The 23,900-nt window shown below is 45.9% G+C and overlaps 1 protein-coding gene across 3 annotated transcripts in view; it reads right to left on the minus strand.

Moving 5' to 3' along the window:
• Positions 1–23,900, minus strand: part of gse1 (Gse1 coiled-coil protein) — a 65,464-nt gene that overhangs the window by 14,063 nt on the left and 27,501 nt on the right. For 2 of the 3 annotated variants that reach the window (XM_022740411.1, XM_022740427.1), the window contains exons 2-3: positions 12,151–12,348; positions 4,634–4,842 (exon numbers count right to left, since the gene is read on the minus strand). In XM_022740411.1, coding sequence (XP_022596132.1) covers positions 4,634–4,842; positions 12,151–12,348 — 407 coding nt within the window. Of the gene's footprint in view, positions 1–4,633; positions 4,843–12,150; positions 12,349–14,283; positions 14,402–23,900 lie in introns of those variants that run through there. The other variant, XM_022740419.1, reaches the window with a different exon arrangement.

The raw sequence follows: 23,900 nt of genomic DNA on the forward strand, positions 1-23,900 counted from the left end.
GTGCGTGCGTGCGTGTGTGTGCGTGCTCAGGGAAGACAACAAAATCCAAAAAGCAACATCCTTCTACCTCTGTTTCTCTTTCTTCCTTTTTCTCTTTCACCTCCCTCTCTCCCTTTGGCAGCAAGCCTGGTCTCACTTCTCCAATCCCACAACAAAACATACACACACTCACACACACTCAGCAGGCACACACACTGTTTCAGAGCTACAAAGACATCCTGCTGTGGGAGTGGGAGTAAATTTTCTGAAGCTTTGGTTTCCCTCTGCCTACAAATGCAATGGCGGAACTGGGAGACTTACAACCCTTGTAAGTCGAACAAGGAAATTGTTTATAGAGGGATATGCAGTTGAGGATTTTCACTGCAATGGTGCAACGCAACTTGAAGTTGAACAACTACAAAGAATAGGAATAGAAATAAAGAAAGGTTGAGATGAAGTGATAAAGAAGATGAGAGAAGGGGACAGGGCACTTCTTGCCCCATTAAATTAACCTCTGGGATTAGAGAGAGACCTTACAGCAGCACTGTCCTCTCTCTCACTACCGCCTCTGATAAAACAAATCCTATTTAGTGAGCCATTACCTCCACATCCTCTTCTGCAGCCACTGACCCAGACTGACACTGATGCGCTAACATCCAATCTGAAATGGCTCTAATGTTTAGACTCCCCACACCCCCCTTTGTTTCTTAGACCTCCCACTTTCCAGTAGTTTACTCCTTGTTGTTTGTTGCGCTTCACTAAACAGTAAGGCACTTTATTCCTTCAAACCTCCCGTCCCTATAACTGAGCCCCCCCCCCATCCCTGTCTTTTCAGAGCTTTATGAGCACAGGGAGAAGGTGGATGTTCCTTCCCAATCAGCAGCCAACTGGAAAAGAGGTTCATATATGTCAAAAGAAGTCAGTATCAGACAGTACCATTCAAACCACAGAATGCCGGGCTGTCTGTTTGCTCTTTGCTCTTTCCCCGTCTTTTTCCACAAAGTGGTTTTTCCTAGCTTGGTGTCCAACACTATCAAAAACTGATGGGTGGCTGTCTGGAAGTCTGACTGTTAGTAAAAGCCCGGGGCAGGCAAATATACACACATTTATTCAAATCACTTATCTTAACACACATTGACTTGCAGATGAAGTCACGCACACATGTACTGTGGTGTGTATTACTGCATTCCTCCTCTCCTCCTGAGTGTCATAAAGCTGTACTGAGGCAGGTACTGGTGAGGCATTGCTGACCGCTGATATGCCTGTAAAAATGGGAGAAGCTGCTTTCTATCATACTGTCTGACTGTCAGTTAATCAATTGCTATAACCACACTCACACAGCTTGCTAACCAAGTGAAGTGTTTAGCGAGGCTGTCATCATTGCTTGACTAAAGCAACTGATGCTACAGGTCCATGTACTTATTTATTTATTCATGTTTGTTGTGTTATATGTGAAGAACAGCAAACACCCTGTTATACTATGCTTCAGTAGCATATTTTGCTTCAGTCGGTGCCCCAACTTAACCCTTAAAACTTATCAAGCTGCCACAACAGAGAACAACCATGTAAAGAATATTATTTCTACAGGTAGACCAAACTACACTTCACTGACCCTTTTTATTTTACACCGAAACATGAGAACCGGATCAGCAAATAAAATCACCCAATGTCTGCTGTAAGTTACTTGAATGCTGTTGAATGCTGACTATCTGGTATTCATCTTAACTTTGTGAATCAAATGCAGGTTGAACCTGTGTTCAATATCCTACATCATGCACACAGTTTGTGCATGACAAGGGCATGGTTTCATAATCATGGAAATGACTCAATAACTGTCAATTTGTGCGATTCCCAAACAGATTACCACAAAATTGAATCAACTGTTCCTTGCCACCAAATTTCACAGAAATCCCATCATAAGAGGATGGAGCAAAGATGTTTGTAAAACAACAAAGCACAGTGACGCTGCAGCAATTTTGCAATCCACTGGCTTCTGCTTCCTGCTTTTAAAATTCATACTGTCACTGAAAGCCGGCAAAGTCCCTCCAATATGAGCTGATCAACAAAAAGGACAGTAGAAACACGTTTGTAAATGATAATGTGTCCATATAGCTGCCATGTAGGATGCACACCTTTTTGTCCCTGTTTGTGTATGTCTGTGCATGTATGTGTGGATGCAGGCTTATAGCAAAAGGTGTGGGTGTAACAGGTCAGAACCTTGAAAAAGCACACACGCCACAAAGACAGAACCTTTCATTCCCATTAGAGAGGCATCTTAGTCACTCAGGCACCTACACATCCAACCAGCCATCCCATTTTGACCTTTCACCCTGCCAACAAACACAGCCTTCTATTCTCAAACACACACTATTCACTAGCAGCCTGCCATATACACACTACAGAGCACAAATACAAGCACTCAGACTCAAAGACACATCCATTAACAGCCATCTTCCCCTGTGTGAGCCAGGCCCCTGTAACCCCCAGTGAGGCTGGGAGACCCCGCGCATTGTAGAGCTCTCGTTTACGCCTCTCAGATGGAGCCATGAATCCAAATTGCCAATTAAAAAGCAATTACAGGCAGCAGCGGGAGCAGACTCCTGCAGTCATTAAAGCAAAATGCCAACGCACCAAGCACCCCCTCCTTCGCTGCCTTGCCCATCACCCCCTCTGAAAGACAGACTCATATCTCAGCTAGAGACACTAATCAACCCTTCTAACACACACAAAGCAGGACGCACACATATGTACACACAGCTACAGACAGGCTTTCTTGGACGCCTTACAGGGGATCCACAGAACAAACTGTGGCCTCTGTATGTAACTATTTTCTCTGCATTTCTAGTGCCTCTGTCAGATTCTCCTTTTGTCTTTGAATCTTCATTTCTGGCTGTTTGTGTCCCCATTGTCTTTGTTCCTCACACTTTATTTTAACACCATGCAATTCCTGTCACAAGGAAAAATACAGGGTATCAGGGAATGGCACACGGATACCTTAACTAAAATAAATTTTGGCAGAAAAACCCAATGATAAAACCAGACATAGAAGGTAAGAGAGAATGACAAGTGTAAAGGGCAAAGGGGCAAGGTAAAAATGCCCATCTTCCCTAATGCATTCTTCCTGTACAGCAATTAGCGATGTTAGCAAAGCTCCAGACAGTATCATCTTTGTTTAAGAGGAACATTTTGTTGGCGGGTATGTATGTGTGTCCTTTACAGCCTCGTGGCTCTTTGTTATCACAGAGTTATATGTGCTCACTGAAGCGGCACCACGGAAATAGAGGAGATGCTATGACGCCAGCTTCCGTGACGCATCCCCCACTGTTGCCCCCTCCATCCCAACCTCTTGTCCACATCACCTTCCTTAACCTCCTCATTCTTCGGCTGGGTGGCCCCGAGCTGCTGGAGGCACCACAAACCCAGTGACATGACCTTTTCAATTTGAGCTTGACCTCTTACACACACACGCATGCACACACACACACACACACACACACACACACACACACACACACACACACACACACAACCACTGTGCAAATGCACACTAACGCATACACACAAACATACACACGGGTTTAGCTATAATAAATGTGGAAGGGAGCGGCGGGAGTTTCTGTGCCTTCATTCCTTCTGTCGCTCTTTGAAACTTGCTATGCTAAAGGAATGGCAAAAAATGGTGACAACATTGGGAGAGCTCCCTTGTCTCTCCAGCACCTCCCAGTTCTGGTTGACCCTTGAACTATGGAGGGGTCATTTCGGAAAGGGGTGGGGGGGTGGGGGGGGGGCAATAGCCTGAATGCTACCACACATTGCTGTCTGGCTGACCTCCTCACTCACCCTTTGCTATCCCCCTTCTCTCTGTCTCCGGGGAACCATCAAAATGTCTCGCAGAGTTTCCGCGTGTTGCCGAGTGCTGTTCATAAGCGTGCGGTTGGCCTCGACCACTACCCCTGAGCTGAGATAAGAAGGCTTAAAGCAAGGCCATAATCCATAATCCACTCCTTATCAAAGGAAGCAGCTCTCCCTCTCTCTCCCACTACGTAACAGAGAGCGGGTGTCGGGGTGACGAAGCAGAGGATGCACTTGACTGCTTGAGTGAAGAGGGTAAGGGTGAGGCTGGAGGTGTGTGGAAGGGTGTGCAGGGGTGGGGGTAAGGAGGCTAAAGGCTGGGGACTTGGGAGGGGCTTGTCCAAGGGCAAGAGGGCTAGAGGGCTAAGTGGGAGGGGGGCTGGAGGGGCACAGATGTTAGCTGCCGTTGAGGCTGTCACCTCGACGTCCCAGTGGCAGCTGGCATTGTTTAACGCATGGAGCCATGGGGGGGTGGGGGGTTTGGGGGAAGCATACATTCATAGACCCGCTATGTCACTTGTACATATGTCAACTGCGTAATGCCTTACTATTGGTTACAGGCCAGCTACAAAATCCATTAATCCCTCGAGAGCCTGTCTGCGTGCATGTTTGTGCTAGCAGGCGAGCAGAAGAATAACAACATTTGAATGCTGCTAGAATAACCAGATAAGAGACAGAAAGGAAAATACACCGGAACAATCTGAGGGTTCAGAGAGAGTAGCTGAAAGAAAAAAAAAGGGAAGTAAGAGAAAAAGATAGATAACAGGCTAAAGGTCAGTGTGGTGTTTGAATGAGGTTTTACCTGGCGTCCCTCGTTCCTCCAGAGGCCGTTGCTAGTCTTTGTTGGAGCAATGGTGACTACAGGTGGAGTGTTTGGCACGCTGTGGCCAGCTGGGGGAACCAGGACAGGCCCTGGACCAAGGGGACCCCTCTTGGGTGTACTGACTGGAGAGCTGTGGTTTGTGGCCGGGGAGGACACTGGAGAGGACTCACTGCTGATGGAGGACGCAGCTGGAGAAAGACACAGACAAATGACAATGAAAGAAAGTAGATAAGAGGTAAAGATACTAATAGTCTGCATTTTGCTCTACCAATAAAAAGGATATATGACAACACTATGATCCTGTAACTCCTTCACAAGGGAATAAAAAAGGTTTGCAGCACTATAACAGTAACAAATAACACACACACAGAGGGCCAGATGGATGGCCCTAGGCTCCTATTATGAAGTGACAGTGATCAGGATGAGCAGCCCTGCAACAGTCACACAGCCTTGACATGCAGGACACACACACACCACAACAACACAATGTTTTGAGAGTGAATAGCCATACTGAATGTATATACAGTCAGTGGAGCTTGCAGCCACACACAGAACCCCCCCCCCCCCACACACACACACACACACACACAGCAGGTGGTGAAAAGCTGGCCCAATGAGCTTCTCTGCTGCGCTGTAGCTGTGCCACATTAACAAAGCCCTCCAGGGAAACCCTGTAGCGCAGGGTCACGGTCTGGTCACATGCCTCGCTTTCTACACATCTCGCTTTCTCTCTCTTGTTCCAAAGCTCTCATGATATGTTCACATTCACATGGGTATATCATTGCAATTTCAGTTTTCCAACATTACGTCTTTACCCACCCCACCCACCCCCACATACAGGCTGCACCTTCTCTTCCTCTCAACTGTGTGCACCGTCTCTTCCCTTCTGTCTTTTTTTTTTATGCTTCTGTCTTCCCTTCCTTTCTTTATTTTTTCTTTTACTCTCCCGTAGGTTTTAACCTGTGTGTTGTCTCTAAGTTTCCTCTCATTTCTTCTCTCCTTCTCCCAGCCTGTGCCTCTTCTCTTGACAGTACAGTGTGCTGTATGTCTCTGCTCAGAGCGAGCGCAGCATTACACAGTCAAACTGGGTCACAACCCTCTCAATGGGACACACACTTCAGTGCTGCAGCAAGGACAGCAGGAGATGTGTGCTTGTGTGTGTGTGTGTGCGTGTGCAGGTAGTGTGCTTTTGTGCATCAATGTGCTTACATGCAGCCATGAAAAAAAAGGCAGCTGAAACCTCAGGCCAGTTTCAGGTCTACTTCCTCTCCAATTATCACCATCAGAACAAAAACCACAGGTCTCCACCCAACCGCCATTTCTTCGCTGCTTCGGTTTCCATGGCAACATAACCTAACAGACAATGTCCACGTATGGTAGGTGCGGTCAAGATATAGACTGATTTTAAACACCTCATTGTGACTAATACTACTAAATAACGGAAAGAATCAATAATGGCAGTGAGGTGACGGTCTAGAGAAAATCTGAAAATCTATGTGTGAGGTGCGAGTGGTGGTAGGAGCAGCAAATGAAGGGTGGGGCGGGGGGGGGGGGTTTTTTGGGGGAGGGCAAGAAAAAGATGTGTGAAGGAAAGATGGTTATGATACATGTGAGGTGAGACATGAAAATGAAAAATGATAAGAGATTGGGAGTGATTGGGGAAAAAAAACAGCCAGTGAGAGTGCAAAAGAGGTGCGGCAGAGGTGAAGCGGGAGATGGAGCGCAGAGGAAAGCAGAGAGATAAGGGGTGCAGATGGGTGAGTGGGTGGTGGGTATTGGGTGTGTGGGTGGGGGCATATTTTGTCTGCACAATGGCAATTAGTGGCCTAATCCCCCCCCCCATCCACCTCACCTCAGAGAGCCATTACTCTCCCCTGCAAGACTAGGCCAATCAATAGCAGCCCACTCAGCCTGGGGAATGGAGCTACACTTAATACAGCTCTAGTGTCACAGCCTATTCACTCACCACAAACACACACACACACACACACACACACACACACACACACACACACACACACACACAACATGCATACACAAGGATAGGGGAACAAATAAGGCTGAAGGAAGGGTAGAGGTAGAGAGGAGAGGAGGGGCGGTGATCACAGTGATTCTGAACTGCTAAGCAACAGACCCCTACTCCATCTATTTCTCTCAACCCCTCTCTTCCCATCTCCTCCTCTTCCTCCTCATTTTCCGCGAAGAGGCAGAGCAGACTGGAGAAGACGCAGGGCAGACTAAATAATTAAGAGAGAAGGAAGAGAAGCAGTTGAGAGGAAGAAGGAAATAAAAGAGACAAGGGTCGTCTACCAACAGCTTCATTCTCTTTCTGCAGCTCGCAGAATCTGTGTACTTCTAACCGTCCTGTACATGTATATCACACAAAAAAAAAACACAAACAGCTATTATTCCTCTATCGTTCCCTCCTCCTCCTCTCTCACAACACCCCACACAACCACCACCCACCCACCACCTCCTCATACACCCTAATTCCTTTTCCTTCTGTTCTTCAAACACAGTACCTGCCAAGCAGACATAGACCAGGCTCAACGCACACTTTTCATAACCACATTTACAATACTTACAGCTGGTATGGGCTCAGAGAGATGTCTGAGAGAGTGGTTACATGTTTGCATTTGTGCATCTATGTATATTTCCCCTTATCTTCCTTTTTAAACCACGAACAGACATGTGTGTCCATAAGCCTCTTTCCTCTATCAAACCTCCAAGATTTCCTCCTGTCCATTTTCAACCCCCTTGCTCCAATTTCCATAGTCCCCCTCCCCCACATCATTGTGCCATCTGATAGGAGAAAAATCATATATGAGGTGTTTGATTGGCACTCAGCTGGTGTCATCTCTGCCATATGCTCCTCCCTTTCCATCCATACAGAGAGAAGATGGCCACACATGCTGGCCCTGCAGGGAGCTAGAGGAGGCAGAGGAGGAGTGAAGCACAAGCCTTCATCCCCAGAGTCTAAAACAGGCTCATCAGCTTTCAACCTGCACTTCATTAGCTGTACTGATTGTCACTTGCTTGGTGTGTAGGGGTGTGTGTGGTTTGGTGAGGTAGGGGTCGGGGGGGGGGTTGCAGGCTGAGAGAGAGAGCAAGATATAGGGGGAGAACACAGGAGGCAGAGACAGAAGGAAAGGAAAGGAAAGGAAAAGAGAGAAAGAGAGTGCTGTCTCGGTCCCAAGCTGTGTGTGATTAATGTGAAGCTCCTTTCTCTATCGCCTCCTCTATTACCAGTCCCACTCTCCCAGACTGCCTCCACACTTGACCGCTCAAGCTAAGCCACACACACACACACACACACACACACACACACACACACACACACACACACACGCAGCAGCGACAAACAAACAAACCAAGCTGTGGTCAGAGGCTGTGGCCAAGTATCCCTGCATAGATGGCACCTTTTACTTCAGCCACTGACCCAATCAAAAAGCCAAAGAAGTCACCACAGCTCTTCAGCAGGTTCTTTCATTCAATGGCGGAGCCCAGGAGCTGTAGCAGTGAATCCCACTGGATCACTAAGCCTTGACAGGAAGACATCACTGCACAAAAATGTTTTAGTGTTGCCAAATGGCCCCTACCAATCCTCTGCTACCACCCTCCACCACCACCTTTGCCAAAACAGCCAAGCACAGCCAGCACCAGCTATGCCAGGCAGAAGGTGCTCTCCTCCACCCCGCCAACACACCCACCCTACCCTACCCCTCCTCCTCAACCCTCCTCCCTCCCAGCATGCATTACAACAACATCAGCACTTAATTAAACAGTCCATTTCACACCTGGTGTGCATAGCAGTGCCCAGCCAACCCTGCATCCATATGCCACCCCACCAGCACACGCACAAGCACAAGCCTCAACACGTGCACTCAAACAGACGCGTGCGCACACACACACACACACACACACACACACACACACACACACACACACACACACCCACACCCATACTTACAGACGCACAGCAACCACTGATGCACACAAACACCAAACACACCTGCTACTACAGTCTTGGCCATGCACTGACAACACAACACAAAGCCTGTAATCTGCATCACTGAATGGGGGGAGGGGAGAAGCACGCAGTGTGTGTTGCTGTGCCAGCGAGGGAAAGGAAGACGGTACAAGATGGCGGATGGAAATGAGAGGAGCAAATCTCTGTGCCTTCTGCTGACTGTACAAACTGTATATTATACTTAAATGCTGCTTCCCTACTGAACAGAGTCATGAGAGGTGTAAGGTTGCTGTGTGTGGAGAGAGAGAGAGAGAGAGAGAGAGAGAGAGAGAGAGAGAGGGGAAAGCAAATGAGCTTGTTTGTGAGTGTTTCAGGGACAGTCACAGCCTGAAGGGTTTTGCCTTCAAGAAACACACACACACACACACACACACTGAGCACAGCGAGGCTGTGTGAGCTCCAGGCAGGCTCCAGATGGAGGGGTCAGAGACACACTGCCCCGCTGTCCCAGCATGCTCTGGGCTCCCATAAACAAGGGGAGCCTCCGGCCACACACGTACACACACACACACACACGTACACACACACACACACGTACACACACACGCAAGCTGACAAACACCTCAGGTTTTCACAAATCTACTAATTACTTCCGATTCCTCTTTTTTCCAGCCAATTCACTCCATCTATCTTGTACACCTTTATTCTCCCTCTCTTCATTCTCTCTCCAGGCAGTGTACTACAGTTGGTATGAACGCAGTCATGAAATTCTGGTGGTGTGTATGTGTCTGAGAGTGTGTGAGGAGAAGCAACCGAGAGGATTAAACCAGGATCTGCCTAATTAATCAGATATCAGCAGGCCTGCCTTTTTGAGGCAGTGTGTTATCTGTCTCTGTGCGTGGTGTGTGTTTGCTCGCACATGTGAATGCTATGCGAGTGTACATGGGATGAGAGTGTGTCCTTTACACTGCTCTGATACTCATTATCCATCACCTCCCCACTTCAGTGCAGCACTCAGTACACAGAGCTATTCATTATACTCGCCACAGACAAGTGACGATGTATGTGTCTGTGTGTGTATGGGTGTGTGGGTGTGTATATAAACAGCAGCCGTGCTCAGGGTCTTAAATCAGTTCAGCAGCCGGTGGCAGTGATACTAGTGCTCAAACCAAACTAATTCCTCCAGGCCTTAGGACACTGAGTCATGGCACCTCATATATACTGCACTACTCACCTCAAAGCATCAACCAGAGGGTGAGAGAGACAGAGAGAAAGAGGGGTTGAGTCAAAGCAGCTAATGAAAGGACAGCAGGCTGCAGCATGCTAAGAAATCACAAGGCTTATACAGTTGCAAAGACAACTGTTTGCATGTGTGGGGGTGTTTGGGTGTGTGTGTTGCCTATAAATACAGGCTCTGCAGACAGAGAGGTGACTGGAGCTCCAGGGGCCTCATGCCTCTCTCCCCACCCCAGACCCAACGCTCCTAACACGGGCAGAGTGGCCCCTTATTCCTGATGGCTGAGTCACCCACAAATCACTGCCTACACCAGCCAGGCCACACAGTCAGCAGGCCTCAACAATAACAAAGGGGCTTTTGTGTGCTTTTAATATAAAGGTGGTAGAGCTTTATCAGACATGATCTTGTGTATGTATGACAAAGACACAGATGTGAGCTCTCTGCCTCGGTAGATCATGTATTACAAATGGAACAGAGCACACTCATTCTCACCTCCCAATACAATGCAAAATAAAAAAGCAGAAGTATTAAAAAACATGACTAAGAGAGCACAGTTTTTGTGTTCTCCAGCTGCAACTGATAAAAAGGAGGAGAAGCAACAGAAATAAGAAGGACAATTCCAGTGGAAAAAAGGGGAGTCCACAGTATGTTAAAATGAAAAGATGCTGGAGGTGGACTCTGGAAGTGGATTTTTCTTTTGGAGAGAGAAAGAGCAAAGAAGTAATAGGGCTGGCATGCATGGTTGAGGGAATGAAAAGAGATGAAGGGTAGAAGGATTGAGAGGGAGGTGAGGAGAGGCCAGGGCTGAGCGCTCTCTCTCTCTCTCTCTTTCTCTCTCTCTCTCTGGGCAATAAATCATTTGCTTGGTTCTGGGTCCCAGGCTGCAGTGGGCTTGGGAACAAGGTGTCCAGGGAAAGACAGGAAGGAGGGGACCATCTGATTTAAGAGCCAGAGCAAGGGTGGACAGCTGGGGTAGCTGGGCCTCTCTGGAGCCAACGCATATAGCCACACACAGACACACACACACACACGCACAACAGACAAACGTACACACCCTCATTAAACTCCAAAATGAGAATCTTCCTACTGAGACTCTCCTGTGTAGATTCTGCTTTGTACGCTTTGTATGTTTATGTGTGTGTAATCAAGAGACACTGGGCACATACTTGCATGTACGTTAGGGGCCAACGTTGAATTTACAAAACATAGCAAGAAACCCACAAACCTCTCCCTCAGCACCTACACAAAAACATTTATATAGATCTTTGAGCAAGCATGTTTCAGCCTTAAAGGGTTGAGCTCTGACGTAACACTGTATGAGTCAGTAACCAGTAATTCAACCACCTGATGCTTATTTCATATTCACACAACCACAGCGCAGAGCTCAGAGAGATGGGAATTCTATTGCATGTTTCATGTGTGTGATTGTGCGAAGACAATGACAAGGAAGAACGTATGACGGGAAACTGGCGAGCCAACACACATGCATGCGTTGACAAGCACACCCAAGCGTACGTGCACTCACACGCAGGACATTAAGTGGGTCAGCTAGAGTGGCTCCTCTTCGTCCCCGCATCTCCAGGGACACCAACTAATTCAATTCTGTGTGGATATCACTCCATTGCCATTAGCAGTTCTGCACTCAGCTATACATACTGGCAATAACACCTACATGTATTCACACACTATATGACAGCCACACACAAACGCAAACACAAAAAGAACAGATATACAGCCACACATGTTCAGCGTACAGGAGGTACAAAACACCTACTCCATCAGATTTACAGGTAAGGGTCAGTGTGGCTGGACGTAACAATACATTTAGTTCTTATATTATTGTAGGATCATGGTTTGATATCACAATATTTTCAACAAAAGATTTTGTTGTCAGACACTAGGACTGAAAAGAGGATTTAAAACCAAACCAAACCAATTTTTTTTTTTTTAAGTAAACCTTAATACTTAATTCCATCACCTGATGAGCGTGCACAGTAGAAGCCACAAAAAGACATGTGCACGTTTGCACAACCAATATGCGCACCTGTATATTAATTCAGACTCAAACAGAAATATTATTACCATCAACATCCAGATCACTTAAACTGGACAATTTCTTTTTGGGTTTATTTTGTGATGCATGTCTGGAAAGTAGTATAATGCCAATGCTGAAAGCTGCTATCATTCTTTCTGTGGTGAAAACGAAATTTAGACCAGCTGAAATCAAAAACTCTACTGCGCATATTAGCAAATTCTTGTGTCACATCCCTACATGCGGTGTGACTTTACCTCGAGGTTCTTCGGCCTGTTTTGCCAGTTTACGGAGGGCTGCAGCGAATCCAGAGTGAGCAGACTGGGTCGCCGGGCTTCCATTGGCTACAATAGAACCGTTGAGAGGTGACGGGGTGAGGGGGCTGACCGTCGCCGTGGTACGGGTCGCCGTGGAGATCATTCCTAACGATGGTGACTTTGGCTCATGGCTCATGCCTACAAAATGGACAAAGTGGAAAAGAATGGGAAAGGTTTAATATCCAGTACTGCCCTCAGCTCTATACAGACACACATATGTTCTACAAGAGACATGGAAAGACCAACGCAGACAAATATGTGTGAAAAGAGTAAGGCTTAGCGGTTTCCTTGGACACGGAGATTGTCAGGACAAAGTGTGGTGCTGGGTATCTGTTTGTGACAGCTGGGGTGGATGGGGATTGGTGAGGGGCAGAGGGGCTTTGGTTGTATGGCTTAGGGTCAGAGGTGAGAGGTTAGGAGGGCGGGTCACCCTCCCTTGCTCTTAAAAGCTCCAGTCTGGCTGTGTGTCTGCCAGAGGTCCATGGTCATAGAGTTTACATAACACCTCTACTGAGCATGCTCTAACACTATCAGGGTGATTTTATTTCATACTGCGAGTATTATATGCTGTATGTTATTGCTATTTATGCATCGAGTGCCCCCTCCCTCCCCTTTTTTTAATTTAATTTTTAATTAATTTATTTTTTTAAATGTGACTCATGCCAGCTGGATATTTATGAATTTTAACAGTGAGTTTTAAATGAATTATTGAATCAAGGGATCAGAGACTCGGCAAGCAGAACAAAAAAAGATTGCACAAACTTTCAGCCCAACAGTCAAAAATGAAGAGTTAAAGAGAACAACAGTGAAATTTTTGAAGTTTTTTTTAGTGTCATGTCTCTTTCTAGCTTCAGATTTTTGTAAGAGGGGGAAAAAGGGTGAGGAGCGTTGAGACGGCTGTCCCTTTCCTCCCTGCGTGTATGTGTGTGTGGTGTGTGTGCGTGCGTGCATATGTGTTGAAAGGTGACACCGTGTTGACAGCCCCTCGGTCAGTGGAATCCCTAAACGCCAGAACGGCGTGTGATAGTCCTACGTGCTCAGGCAAAACACAGTCATTCACACACGCGTGCCCACACACACACACACACACACACACACACACACACAAGCACAAGCATTGAGAGTAGGTCAAAGGACAGCAAAAGTTCAGATTAGTGTAGATTGTGCGTGGCACAGGTATTAACCATTACACCAAAATACACACGCTGTGGTTTGTTGAGAATCCTCCTTAAGTCAGAATTCAAAGTAAACTGCCAGCTAACACAACAACTTCAAAGACAAAGACAGTCACTGAAATGAAAGCTGCTTTCTAACAGTATATCAACAGCACAATTAGATAAGTAGGAGTTATATCTGGGTTTACCCAAGAGTCTAAGAGGGCTATAAAAAGATCATGTTCCCTCCTGAGAAGAGAGCAGAGGCACAGCACCCCGTGTAAGAGAGTGTGTGTGTGTGTGTGTGTGTGTGTGTGTGTGTGTGTTTGTGTGTGTGTTTGAGTGGACACGCACAGCGGCAAGTCAGGCATGAGAGAGTGAATAACATTCCCAACACCTCTTGAGTTGTCCTGCCTGTAACCTCCCAGTTACCCAGTGCACTCCGAATGAACCCAGAACACAATTAATAATGGAAATCAACAATGACCACTGTCTGAGCAACACACACGGCGCCATTGAGAGACTGGCCAAACAAGTAAAAACCACACACCAACTGCTCAGTCCGGTAACGTGACTTTGTCAAGACATTAAGAGTGCTGCTCCTCCCTCTCTCTTTGGAGAAAGTGAGAAAAAGTCAGACAAGGTAGTAAAAGAAATATACAAGAAACTTCTTGCGAAAACCAAAATACTATCCAGGCACAGAGTACAGTGTATTTAAGTCTGTACCAACCACACACACAAAACCACAGCGCTAACAGACACACATGCGAGTAACGTAGTGAAAGAAGAAACAGATAGCACATAGCTTGACAAACACACACAGAGGCACACATCCGGAGGTCTGGCAGTGGTTCATGACCCCCCCCCCCCCCCCCCCCCCCCCACCCGATAGATTAAAAGCGTGGCCAAAGCTCCTTACTGCACAAAGGAGTGGAGCTGCCTGGATCCCCCATGGCTGCATCTTCACGTTGAGCCCAGCCCAGCACACACCGGCAGCCGCCGACAGGACACACACCATCTTCCTGCTCCTCTCTCTCGCTCTCCGTCTATCTATCTCCTCTCGCCCGTCCACCCTGTCTCTCTCCCTCCCTGCCTGCCTGCCCGCCTGTCTTCCTGTCTCTCGTGGTGCCGCTCACAAAGACCGTTTAGAGCTTATCTAACAAAGCAACACACCACACACGCTGCCTATCTCTCCCCTCCTTGCTCTAGCTCGCTCTCTCTCTCTCTCTCTCTCTAAGTGAGAAAACAGAAATTCTTAGCCTAGCAGCTGCTGCGATGTCACATGGCCCCCCCCCCACCCCCCACCCCCCTCCTCACACTCTCCCTCACTCCTCCTCCTCCTCCTCCCCTCTCAACCTATAATTCCTCAGCCATTTGTAGATAACAGACACAGGCATGCATGCCCTGCCAAGGCGAGCTGGAGGAGGGGGAGGGGAAGAAGAGGAGAGGAGCTGAGGAGGAGGGGAGGGTGCTCAGCCGGTCACCACATCTGACCCCATTGCTGGGGAGCGACAGGCAGGGTGTGTGTATGTATGTGTGCATGTATATAGATGAACAGGGGGGGTTAGGTCAAATATCTGAGGCGCCCTTCCCTTCTTGAGACAGTTCGACAGAAAAAGAGAGAGAAGGAAAGAGGAAGAAAGAGGACATGTCCTGGCCTGTGTCAAGCCCTACAGCATGAGAAAGAAAACCTTTTGCGTTAGAATATCTGCCTCAACTCAATTCAGTCTGCTTTATTAACATAATGGTTATGTAACTATTGAAAATGCTTGTCAAGTGAAATTAAAGCGAAAGAATGACAACTGCATCTGGAAAGTAAGGAGTAAAAGTAAAGAAATCCATTCTCTCTTAATCAAGCATTACCATAACATACAAACAAGGAAGTCTTATCAAAAATGTGGACGTGCAATCAAACCTTTACAGCGCACATACACACACACACATACACACACACACAGGCTACACGGCAAATACACGCACTGCAATTACAAAGAGTTGTTATCAGGGTGGAGGAGACTACTGCGTAATAGTGCTTGGGGGCGGAGGGCTCAGGAAAAGGGTAAAAGCGTGGGTTTGACTTCCCCTCTGTCTGTCCTGCTGTCATTGCAGGGGTGTGAATGAGTTGTTTCTTTAGTCATTTCCTCCTTCCGTCACTCGTTACTTTTTTCAGAACAAGCGAAGGAGCAAGTGAGCAAGAGCGATGACAGGGAGAGAGATTGTCTTTGGGGGAAAGCTGCACGGTGGCCAGCATTGTGCCAAAGGCCACCTCCCGACAAAGCTCCTCTCTGATGCTCAGGCCACGGTCCGACTCCCCTGAGAAAACACAGGACCGCCACACTCTGCTCTGTCTTTGTGTCTCTCCACTACCACTTTTCCCTGTCTAGCATCATGAAGATCGCCCTGCTGGTTTTGGAGACGAGAGTCTTCTTGCTGCCTGTGTTGGTGTTTTCCGACCATATCATGGCAGGTACGGGCTAAGGGGATTGCAGGTGCTAACATAGCTTCCCCAAAAATAATGCTTGTTCAGTCTCCCACTGCTGGCACTGAAGTAGAAGTGTAGCTCATGGCAGGGTCCTGCTGGTTGTTCAACTTCCCTGTTTCGAGCTGGCTTTGTTGCTTAGTATCCCCTATCTCTCTGCCCTCCTCTGTGTCATGTCCAATAAAAGTAAAAATGCTCAAAAAATACAACAAGCTTTACAAGAAATTGGGGAGACCCTACAATAACAGCGGAAAGCTCCTACATTGGAAGAACGAAGAGTTAGCACTTATATTAAGAACAGCGTGGTTAAACAATTGCTACTTCAAGGCACTGAAAATTAAAACATGCACAATAGCATTAAGTGGAAATTGATGACGGTACTAAGGTTATGTGGGTGTATATTTCTATTCTCTCGTTTCCATGATTTCTTTCGAAACCGGAGAAATACAAGCCATGCGAGTCACATCTCAAGTTATGATAAATAGCATGATCCAAGCAACCCAGGCTGAGTAATGTCTTATGAATTTCCAGATAATTGAGCCCACCGCCACTTCTTAACATTACTGGGTTGCAACACATTTGCTCAGTATTTTAAGCAGGCTCTACCCTTTGTTCCTCAAACATCCAGCAGATGGCATTGTCTCCCAGCTAATCAGAGGGGAGTCCTCTGTTAATGACACGGCATATGACACTATCATTTAATCGAGTGATAAACAAAAGAAAAATAGATTTTAAAATGATTTTTCTGTGGATTATGAAAAGGACAAAGTCTGCATCCACTTGTAACATTTAGAATCTTGCTGCGAAGATCTAAAGAGGTATGAATAAATTAGATCTTTTGGATCTCAAATGTTTAACATTTTGGCTGACAATCCAAGAGAGTCGGTTACACACCAAACTTCCTGATGTCGTTAACCCTTTGAATGCTGTTACGCCCTAAGGGAAAACAAAACAAAGCCCTGAAAAAAAAAAAAAAAAAAAAAAAAAAAAAAATGGAATTAAAATTAAAAAAAAACAAAACAAAAAAAAAAAAAAAAAAAAAAAAAAAAAAAAAAACTGGAATTCAGATTACAACAAACCACATACAAACATGATCCTGCCCACATACACACACGCACACACACACAGAAAGCAGATTGACTGCTAAATGGCATACAGTAAACACAGTTTTAACACCCTGCTGGAAGTAAAGCCGATCACTAACTCCCATAGTCAAACAAACACACTGTCACACACAGTTCCACCCTTTTGCTGGTTGGAATGCAGATTATTCTCTCTCTCTCGCTCCCTCTCTCTCACGCACACACACACACACACACACACACACACACACACACACACACACACACACACACACACACACACACACACACACACACACACACAAAGTAAATCCTCTTGGCTCCTGTATGCCCCGGCCAGTGGGGAGATAATGCAGTGGCAGCTCTAGCGAGTGGTTAATCTTTAACCAGGATGGGATTTGCCTATCAGCTCGTTAAAACTAGCAGGGCAGTGCTACTGGCCCATCTATCTGATCCAGCCACAAACCTTGGCTTGGCCAAGTCCAAAACAGCGTGGACTGGAACTGCACTGCCTACAGCTAACTGTGTATCCATGCCTCTCTTCACCGAGGCAGCAGATGTCTCTTTTCCAGTGGCTTGGTATAGCACACTTTAGGCATGCCACAATATTGTGGTCCTGCTTAGGAACAGAGCCAAACCGGTCAGTGTCTGCCCTCAAATGAGCAATAAAAATGTCATTGCAATAAACTGGTTGGCTCAACTTGTGTGGCCATGCAGGCGACTGAAGCACCATTTTTAAAAGTCTTGCTGGGCTTTGAATAGCACTTCTGAATATTTTTGTAACGCCGGTATAACCGCCTTTGTGGTTTGGTGTTTTGTTCCACTCCCACATTCCTGTTCTTACTTTCCTCCAACAAACAGCATCTTCGCTGCTTTCCGATAACATCCTCTTTGCTGTACTCAGATCTGCATTTGCTGTTACAAGACAAACATTTAATCCTGCTTCACATTTCACTAGCAGCCAACCAGAACTACAGAGGTTTAGCCCAATTTGTTATTATGATTGATTTATGATACCAAAAGACTGATGACTAACACTGGTCAACATTGCAGAATATGGGATTTTTCTTTTTAGAGCTTCTTAAAATACTGCAGGGAAGAATAACAAACATGATGTGGCCATAGTGAACTGGTTGGTTGAAGAGCTGCAGGTGAAATGCATTTGCTGTTTGTGTGGACCAGCACGCCTATTCAAAATAAGCAACACCTTCTACCATGCCGTCTTGTTGTGGATAAGTGGAAACTCCCTCATTACTCAGATCATGATCTTTGATCACATATGACACAGGTTCAACCATCCACTCTGCTGAAATGATTTAGATTAAAGTAGCTCAGCCACTGATACAGGAGGGAGTAAGAGATGGCTTGATGAGTATGTGTAATCATGAATGGCTGGCTGACTGACTTGCTACCTGACTTAAGATATGCTGACGGGGGGATGAAAAGGATGAGAGGAGGGTGAGAGGTTCAGCATGAGGGAATTGTCTGACTGAAAATAGATAAAAAAATTTTAAAAAATGAGGGTGCCTAAAACACCAGTGAGGCAGCAATGTGGATGAAACTAACCTAGCAAAACAGGATGTAATATGGGTAAAACAGCCACTACCACAGCCACCCTATCATGCCTCAACCTAAAGTGAGCTTAAAAAAGACAGCTAGTGTAACTGACTGAATGACAGAAGGAAGCACAACTCTGTGGCTGGCAAAATCAACAACTGGAGTTTTTCACTGTCTATAAATACCACTCGTGTACAGTATCCATAAGAAGAAGAAGAAAAGAAAAAGAACAAAGGATGATCTTAATCTGGTCAGGCAACCAAAACACAAAGCAAAGGTAGGTCATGGAGGTTAAACAGGAGAAACAGGGACCCGACCTCATGAGTGTCTACAAATGCTCATACATATGTAAACCAGGGCCTAGACTTAAACTGATCCTGAACATACCTGCACATGCACAAACACAAGCACACACACACACACACACACACACACTCACACACACACACACTCACACACACACACACTCACACACACACACACACACACACACACACACACAGTATCGAGGAGCACAGCAGGATAAACCTGCTCTGGTAGTTCCAGGTTTGTTTGACTTCTGAGATGAGATGTCAGAGCAATCTACCCTCAGGCACTATAGAATAGATGTGTATGTGTATGTGTGCGTGAGTGTGTGCGCACGTGTGAGTGTTCGCACACACGCAAGCTCGTCTGTGCGCATGCGTGCCATCTCTTTTACTCGATACCAAAGAGAAAACCGTAATATAAGAGAAATCCTGAAACAGCAGCACTATGGCTGCAGAGCTGAGGAATCAAAGGGAACAATTCCACAGGAGAATGAGAGAGCAAAAAGACAAAAGGAGAGAAAAAGAAAAGAGAGACAAAGAGACAGAGAGCAAGAGATCAATGAAGAAGCTGAAAGAGAGAGACACAGTATTGCCTGTGTCTGAGCTGTCATTATACAGCAGGCCTCCATTATAAAGCTACAGCAGAGAACAGAGTACATCTCCCTCTGACCTGGCTCGCTTGCAATGTCTTGAACACACACACAAACACACACCACAAACACATCACACACACCTCTGTGCAAAGAGAGCAGTCTTCCTGCCTTTTTGCCTTGTGTGGCTTTAAATGATACGGCTGTGTATGTGAGAGTGCATGTGTGCACACACCTTATTATTCATCCCTCACCTCCTACTTCTCTTCCTCTCTTCCACTTGCTCTCTGTTTTCAACCCCCCACCCACCCACCCCAACCTGCCTGCCAGCAGCTTGCAACAAAAACACTGAGATTTCAAAAGACCAGCCGGCATCTCTCTGCCTCTCTTCACCTTTCTCGCTTTCATTCTCCAACGCACGCACATGCACACATGCGCACACATGCACACACACACACACACAGCCACACACACAGCCACACACACAGCCATACACACACACAGCCACAGAGAAACAGAGTGTGTCTTGAGGGAAGGCACGAGCTGAGATGATTTTCTCTCCTCTCCTCCTCCCTGCATCCAACTCACCCACCCCAACAGCGCCATTTCCTATGGCTGTTAATTACACAGTGACTGTGGTAGGGGTTGCTGGAGTTGTGTGTGTATGTCTGTGTGTGTGCATGTCATCTGGCGAGTGTGTGGCTGTGTTCTCTGAGACACCAGTGTGGGCGTATGACAGAACAGTCTGGTTGTACACACACACACACACAGAGACAGACACACACACACACACGTAAGTGCATTCTGTCTGTGTCTCTGGCTCTTTGTGGTCTATGCCCCAGGAGTCAAGCTGCTGTCTGCATGGTTGTGCCCTGTGTAGCCTCTCGCTGAGGGGGACACAGCCTTGCTTCCAGCCCAGCTGTTCGACTGGAAGAGGAAGCAGCTCTGACCATCGCCATCATCATCGGGCCTTGCCGACTCAGTCTTTTTAATCAACCTCACCTGCTACAGTGAGACAGGAAAGGGTGGCAATGTGGCTCTTCCCGGCAAGTCAGGGAGATACAACAGATGTTGCAGAACTCACATGAACTTATGACACAAAAAGAGGCAAACACATACAAAGGAGGACCTGCCATGGAGCTTATCACGGTTTCTGCACCTGTGATACTCTTTGGTGTACCTTTAGCCACACGAACAGGTACATGCACACACGAACACACAGTTATGAACAGACAGCCTGCATGTCATGTCCCACAGAGCTGGAAAAATTGTATTGTTTTGTACTATAAAGCTCTCAGTGCCTGGGGACATCACTGCACGTAACATATTTCGGTTACTATCATCTTTCAATGGTCTCCTTCGCTCTTCATCTCTCATTCTATTCCTCTCCCTCCACAAGCCTCCTGAGGAGATGAGAGCTGTTTCTGCTGGCTCCCCCTTAGGGATGGTCACAAGAATCGATACTTCGGTACAAAGTCGATGCCAAAATTCTGAAAATGTGACGGTACCTGTGTCGTAGTTACTGGAGATGTGATTCTTCCGAGACTAACGAGGGAAGTATAACAGAGTTCTAGTCCGACATCATACTTAACAATAACAACAAAACGTGGAATGGCAGCAGGTCTGGCTGCAGCAACAGGTCTACTGAGACTTGTGGAAAAAAAATAAAATGAAAAAAAAAATAAAAAAATAAAAAAATCACTATATCATTGATATTTTGTATTTGAAGTGGATCAGCAGGGACAAGTTATAAACAACCAAAAGCCAATATGCAAACAGTAGCACAGAGCATTTGAAATGAAAGGAGGGAACTTATATGAGCAGCTCAAAGACAGACATCTAGATCTGTACACAGAATTCAAGGTGAGCGAGTTTCAGTTATTAACAACATGTCGACAGTATGTTCATGTCCCAAAATGTTTCCATTATTGTTTGTGAATTGCGACAGCTGGTGTCTGTTGTAGTAACGCTCCACACACAACGTTCACAAAAGCTAACGTTGTCTTGTTTAGGCTAACATTGCGACAGTTCATACATGAGCTGGGTGCTCACAACATTAGCAGGTGACCATCATTATATAACACTGACTTTTTAACCAAATATTTTCACACCATGGGCCTGTCACCTTCTTAGTCAATTTAAATTGATGCTTGGAAACTGACTGTATAGAAGTCAGTGCATGTGTATGTATATGCAGCAGCCTCTGTCGTTTTGTGTTTTTGCTGTGGTATTGAATTTGGTATCGAGAATCGTGGAATTTCATTGGTACCAAATTCCTGGTATCATTACATTCCTAGCTCCACTACATACACTCCTCACTTCATCCTCTCTTTACCCTCTCTCTCCCATCTATTCTCTGTTTCTCTCTGATGTACTCTGCTGGGTTGTGGTTGCCTAATTAGCACTCCAAGTACTCTGCATGCGTCCTGACTCCCAAGCGACTCCACCGCACACGCACACAGACACACACAGACACGTGCAAAGCACCCACTTGACTTTCCATAGCAGGGTCCGGTTGCTGAGAGTTGCCCTGTTGTACTCTTGTAATTGGTATAACCGGTGTGTGTTCTTGCTTGAACATGTCTGTGTGTGCATGTGTGAATGGGTGGATGTTGAATGGTCCAGCCACAAAGACAAGGTTTGTCTTGGCCACAGAGCTGATACGTGTGGTGTCCTTCATTCTTTCAAGTATTTGACTCGTCATTTGTAGAACAGAAACTCATCAAAAAATGGTATTATTCTACATTTTTGAGGGTCAAACCAGATTATTTTTTAATGGCTCTTGCATTTCTGAAAATTCCATTTTCAGAGTAGGGTTACAATCTGCTTTAGCACTGGTATTGCTTGGTTGTTAGCTGGACCAGTGGAATATGTGCAACCCTTCAAAATCAGGCATATGATGAATGACTGACCCATCCTTTCAAAAGCACAAATCCTTAAAACTTTTCCTAGTCTAGACAGGAAATATCTATGAATATAAAGATAAATGATGTTCAATTACCATAGGTTCCGCATGACCTGGGCTTTAGAGTAGAACTGAAACAATTAGTCGATTAAAAGTATAGGCAGCAATTCTAACACAATACACTTTTTGTCAAGTGAATATCTCCTCACTGGGTGTTCTGTATGCGCTCAAAAACAATCACGTATTTGTAGACAGCCCTGGCTCTGTAGATGGGAAACAAACAAAGTGGTTTGGACTGAGACACAAAAAACTATTCCAGCAAATCAGCAACAGGGGGCGTTCATGCTTATGCACAAGATAGGGTGCTGGTAGCAGCTGAACTCCGACCTCTGCATCATCCTCTGCTGCGTCCTTGCCCATGAGAAACAGAGCTACACCAGGATAGTAATGATTTGGTCAGGACTCTACGATCGAAAAAATTATCTGCAGATGAATCAATATTGAAAATAATTGTAACTTGCAACCCTACTTAAGAGAGGCTGGAATTTACATTCAACATCCACTCCCAATGTACAGCAGGGGAGAAAGTTTCAAAAATGCATTTATTCAGAATATTTCTATTAAAGCTATATGAAAGCCATGCAAAAGCTTTCTTTTGGAAGATGACCTTCCTGTGTATTTATTTTATCCGTTTACTAAATTATGGCATATTTTGTCAGTCAGTTGCAGTGCAAAGGGGAAACACATATGGTTGAAACTGAGATAAGAGACGACACCTACGAAAGATGTGAAACTGAGATATAAACAGAAACAAAAGGACACTGCCCAAAATGGATAAACTTTAGTTATGCAAATGCCAGCCAGATAAAACAAATCTAGCTGGCAACTAGATCTTCTGTGAAGCACGTTTAACACGACAACTGTGGCCTCCACCAACAAAGGTATGCAGTTCTGCCCATGAGCTGATTAAAACACATGGCCACAAAACCCACTTCACTTCTTCAGGCACATATCTGACCTTGCTCTCATACACAAGGAGGCATGCTAGCAAACAGACACACACAATATGACAGTCAGCTGATATAGCAGATATCTCGGAGATGGAGAAAGAGAGAGAGAGAAACAGAGGAAGCGAGAGAGAGGCAAACAGACAGACACGTTAAAAAGAGATAGAAGCAGACACAGATAGAGGGGAAAAGGGAGATGATGATGTGATAGCAAAAGAAAAGGCCTTTGTTGAGGAGTAGCCTTTAGCACAATGCTGGGTTATACTGTGAGAGTATGACTGCAGAAAGCACAAAGACAAGACAGATAGACACAGACACACACTATATGATACATCACACACACACACACACACACACACACACACACACACACACCAAAAAATGCTGAATGAAAGAGGCCCTGTTTGGTGAGGGCAATAGTCAAGTATGGTCAGTATTGAGTGTGTGTATGATTCGCTTATCTCCTGCTCTCATGTTGCCTGTGTTGTGTTTGTTTGGCCAGTGCTTATCAGGTCCTGCGGTATGACAACGACAGCAGCAAACATCAGCTACACAAACATACACACATAATCTGAAGATATCTAGAACATGGTTTGGTCTGGTAAATG

The sequence above is a fragment of the Seriola dumerili genome, unplaced genomic scaffold (genome assembly GCF_002260705.1).
Source record: "Seriola dumerili isolate Sdu_G_001 unplaced genomic scaffold, Sdu_1.0 BDQW01000003.1, whole genome shotgun sequence".
Taxonomy (NCBI): domain Eukaryota; kingdom Metazoa; phylum Chordata; class Actinopteri; order Carangiformes; family Carangidae; genus Seriola; species Seriola dumerili.